Raw genomic sequence first — 5,000 nt, 5'->3', positions numbered from 1 at the left:
CCGGGGTGTATCGATACACACTGATCTTGATTCGAATCAGTTCCTTTCCCATATACCGGCTTCGTGATTTAATTCACTTCCTTTCTACCAGATATTTTCAAGAAAATTGGAGTGAAGAAATTTTCTGACTGAAAAAACTTAACACAGTGGCAGGCGATGTGAATTTTTGCCTGAAAAATGAGAAATAAATCAAAAATTGTTACTAAGGATGATTGAAATGAACAGGTATTCCAGTAGCGAATTGAAGAGAAGTTTAGTTTATAATTCAACAAACCAACAAAATCAGAAATTTTGCTCCACATTTCCTACGCAACATAGATGAATACTTAACAGTGCTAGTGCTAGAAATGACTAAACTAAATCAGGTTTAATGACCTGGAATAAAATTAATGACCTTTTTTTGCAATTCTTTTTCTTTATACCAAAGTGGTTATTTAAAACAATTGCTTCAAAAAAGATTATTCACCTCAAAGGGGTACAGAAAGTTGTAAGCGGCTCATTAGATAAATGAGTCGATAGGCTTTAATCATAAAAAAAACAGAACATATCCCCCCGACTGATCCAGTTTTCCATGAACACAGGTCTGTCACACATTCACCCAGATACGTTACAATCCATTAGGACATGAAAGCCATGCCTATTCTTTTGGAATAAAGATGTTTTGCGGTTATTTGATTTTTTTCAGTTATTTGAACTTTTTAGATATTAAATATGATTCAACTTTATTGTTATTGTGCAATAAATGATATCTGTATAACTGATAATTGATATAAATGATAATCGCAATAATTAATATCTATGTGCTGTTGCGATAATTCAGTCTGCATTGTGTAAAGGCTGTAAAGCAAACATTGCATTAAACATAAGGAATTGTGTTCCTGCATAGCCAATCAGACAAGAGCTTCGCAACGAGGAAAATATTTGATTTGCCAAACATAAAAAAAGCAGTAGAAGGGCATAATAGGAGCAGGGTAAAAAACAACAACATGCAATTGGACATTAGGAGGTGGTTTTTTATGTGTGTGTGTGTGTGTGTGTGTCTCACTTCATGCAGCGGGAGTAAAGATGGCAGCGAGCTACAGGCACTCGGATCACGCAGGACGGGAACGCCAGGAGCAGTGTGTGACTGACGGAGTCCAGAGAGAGCGACAGGAGCTGCCGAGCGTGAGGAGAGTCGGTATCACACCTGTAACACAACACAACACACACACACACACACACACGCACACAAAGAAAGTTAAAAAATTTCCAATTTTCTCTTCATTTGACCTGGAAGACTCAAAACCTTTCCCAGCATCATAATGTTCTCGTGCACAAAGCAAGCTTCATGAAGATATACTTCGGATGGGTTAGAGTGGAAGATCTCCTGTTTTAGAGCCTCTGACCTCAACAACATTGAACACCTTTGGGATGAAATGGAATGCTGACTGCAACCCAGGCCTCCTCATGCTACCCTAGTGGAAATTATTCCCTGAACAGTTTCTAGGTTATTAGGTTATTATAACAGCAAAAATAGAAATATCTCCACAATGTTCAGTGGTGCATAATGTGGTGTGACTTTGTTGAGTCAAGTCAAGAATTAAAACTTGAAAAAAAAAATGTTACACTTAAACATTCACATGCATTACTAAAAAAAAATCTAATAGAATGAATCGAAACTGATCAGATACTAAAACATGAAATATGTTTCATTTATATTTCATGTATTTGTGTTTGTACAAATATCTCATCATGTCCAAGCAGTGAGAGAAAACCCGCAGAAAGCGTGTTTTCTACATCAGCTTGGGCAAGAAAAAAGTGTAGGTTTATATTAAGACTGTGCCTGTTTAATACACGATTATTTCCATGGTAACAGCTTGTTTGGAGGACGCACTGAAGACATTTATGGAAGGAGTCTCGAGTGTTGGCGCTCGGTTACATTCAGACTAACACTCTTAAGGAATTTTAAGGACAGAGGAAAAACTTTTTCAGAAATGTTCAACCACATAAATGCTATGATGTTCAATAACATGCAACTATAATCAGATAAAAAAATAGGCTTCCTCTGATAAACACAGCAGCTTCTATTGTTGTCAAAGATTAAAAGGAATAAAACACTTTAGGATGTGCTGTTACGGGAAAATAACTTCTTTTTCTGAAAGCAATATGAATATTCTTTTTTTATTATTCTTATTAATATTCTTTTTCTTATTATTCCTCTTAATATTAATAATATTATTTTTGTTTTTTGCTATTATTAGTAGTAGAAGTAGTATTATTACTATTATTGATACTGCTATTATTATTAATTATATTATATATAAAATATATAATTATTATTATTATAAGTGTATTGTTTCTTCGATGTACTCAAACCCAGACACCCCCCCCCCCCCCGCTCTCTCTCTCTCTCTCTCTCTCTCTCTCTCTTTCTGTTTATGTAAAGCATGGGTGTACGGAGCTGGTGCTAATAAGATTAAAGAGAAAGAGAGTGTTAATGATGGTGTACAGCTGAAGAGTGAATCACATTCAAAGATCAGAAAGAAAAGAGAAGAAAGAGAAAGATTACACTCATTAGGCAAGAGAGCGGGGGAGAAAAATAGTGAATAAAAAAGTATATATATATACAGAAACAGAGAGTCAAAGTGTGCAAGAGAGAATGAATGCTTGACTAACTAGGCTATAAATATTTCTAAGCTGAGAGAGAGTAAGAGAGAGGGAGAGAGAAAGAGGGAGAGAGGAAGAGAAGCAGAATTGATAAAAGTGAATAGAAAAGTTAATATATATTTAAAAAGAAAGAGAGAGAGAGAGAGAGAGAGAGAGAGAGAGAGAGAGAGAGAGAGAGAGAGAGAGAGAGAGGGGGAGAGAGAGAGAGAGTGAGAAAGAGGGAGGGGGAGAGAGAGAGAGAGAGAGAGAGAGAGAGGCAGAATTGATAAAAGTGAATAGAAAAGTTAAAAAGAAAAGATATAATATTTAAAAAGAAAGAGAGAGAGACATAGAGAGAGAGAGAGAGATAGAGAGAGTGAGAAAGAGGGAGAGAAACAGCATTCATAAAAGTGAATAAAAAACTGAGAGAAAGACAAAAGCAACAACATCAATAATATTAATAATATTAATAATAATAATAATAATAATAATAATAATAATAATAATAATAATAATAATAGGCAACACAAAAAAAAAACAACCCAAAAAAAAAGGAACAGGGAAACAAAACAAAGACAAAAACAAGCCAAAACAAAAAATAAAAAAACAATAGGAAAAGACTAAACAAACAAAAAAAACCAACAATAAACAAAAAACAAAACCGAAACAAGCTACAACACGAATTTAAAAAAGTAATAAAACAACACAAAACAAAAAATAACCCTTCCACACACCACGTTTTTCAGTCCTACAGTTACCTCCTCGTTGACCTGAGGACCACGACGCTTTTAAATAAACACTCCCGCTGACTTGTTTTGCTCCCTTTCTAGCCCTATTAGTGCAAAAAACATGAAGAAAAAAAGAAGGGAAGCTCTGAAAGTGCTGGAGAGCTGAACGCCGCTCCCAATTACAGTGGAGTTCTCAGTGACTCGGCTCTTTCAGCCTCATTAACACTCGCAGCAGGAGCAGCGGCCGCTTGCCTCCACAGAGGCCAGGTGAATCCGGTTTATTTCCTCCACTCCGCCCTGATTAGCCTCGCGTCTGGCTGAGTGCCGTCTCTCTCACGCCCGAGCTCATCACTAATTTACCACGCATTCGCTGGAGGAGCAGCTGTAGAACGCAGCTCCACGGCCTGATGCAGAAAGATCAGAAGGTGTCTGAGTGATTATTTGGTTTTAGGGGTCCATGCACCCTGAAGCTAAAAACCCTTTGATCTTTTTCAATCGCATTCCGATGACCCCGTCGTACTTTGAAAATATCTTAAGTCGAGACATGGCCAAGCCCACCCAAAATCTACCCTACCGTATAGTATAAACAAAACAAAGTTGATTTTGTAGCACACAGATTTCTTTGGCAATTTGCCATTTCATCAACCAAATTTGAATCGTCTGGTGAATCATCAACATTCCCATAAAGGAGTTTTTTATTTCCTGAACGCTGTTGGAATGTTAAAGTGCCACAATAAATCAAACGTCTCGCACCACAGGTGATTTTCGATCTGGTAATTATTCAGCGTTATTGTTTTCCTCGGTTTGCTCCAAAGTTTCAATTGCGCCTTCTTGGATATATGTTTTAGTATTTAAGGACTTCCACTAACAGTCCCCAAATTCGGTAGGTGTCAGTTTTATACGCACCCATTTCGCCATCGCATCCACTAACTCCGCTCAATGTGAAGTCGGCCATTTTGTTTGTTTTAAAAAAATATAATTTTGTATCAAACTTTTTTTTTTTTTTACAATAAAGCTTTTAAACGTCTAGGTCCTCCTCCAGGAGGTTTCATCAGATTCCTTTTTCCAATTCTGCTCATCTTGATGTCATCTCATTCATGATGCTGGACTGCAAAGGAATTTTCAATCGCATCATCTTTAAATTGGGAAATAAATGTTAAATGAAAGAGAGAGAAGAATGTAACAGAGAGATTGTTAAGCAGAAATGCAGGAAAGAATTCACACAGCAGAGCAGGGGGTCAGTGAGAGAGGAACTGAGTGGGAGAAAAAGTTGAGAAAGAATCGCAGACTAAACAATTTAGGGACGGTGGTGTAATTAGCGCAGCTGCTTCGCATGTGCGAGTCTCGCCTAAGCAGCTTGTTATTGGCAAGGACTGCCTTGTATGTTTTCCCCAGCTCCAAGTCCCTCACTGAAGAAAAGCTGTGTCATCCCAGTCCAGGAAAATATTCAATGACAGGATGGCATGGTAGGGTTTTATTTTATTTTCCTAGGACAGCACAAACATACTAAAGTGATTCCTGCCATGTTTCCCATTTTAAGTAATTGGTACAATTACATTTTGCAGCAAACACATTTATCACATTCATACAACTAGCTATAAGTAGCTATAGGGGTTTAGGGCCTTGCTCAGGGGCCCAGGAGTGGCA

The 5,000-nt window shown here is 37.2% G+C and overlaps 1 protein-coding gene across 2 annotated transcripts in view; it reads right to left on the bottom strand.

Moving 5' to 3' along the window:
• Window positions 1-5,000, bottom strand: part of sema6bb (sema domain, transmembrane domain (TM), and cytoplasmic domain, (semaphorin) 6Bb) — a 112,449-nt gene that overhangs the window by 23,703 nt on the left and 83,746 nt on the right. For both annotated transcript variants that reach the window (XR_014535817.1, XM_083554897.1), the window contains exon 14: window positions 1,046-1,186. Coding sequence is in view for 1 of the 2 variants with exons in the window: in XM_083554897.1 (XP_083411023.1) it covers window positions 1,046-1,186 (141 nt within the window). In the remaining variant the exon portion in view is untranslated. The remainder of the gene's footprint in view (window positions 1-1,045; window positions 1,187-5,000) is intronic.

The sequence above is a fragment of the Silurus aristotelis genome (genome assembly GCF_946808225.1).
Source record: "Silurus aristotelis genome assembly, chromosome: 11".
NCBI lineage: Eukaryota > Metazoa > Chordata > Actinopteri > Siluriformes > Siluridae > Silurus > Silurus aristotelis.
This window is presented reverse-complemented; position numbering and strand designations above follow the sequence as displayed.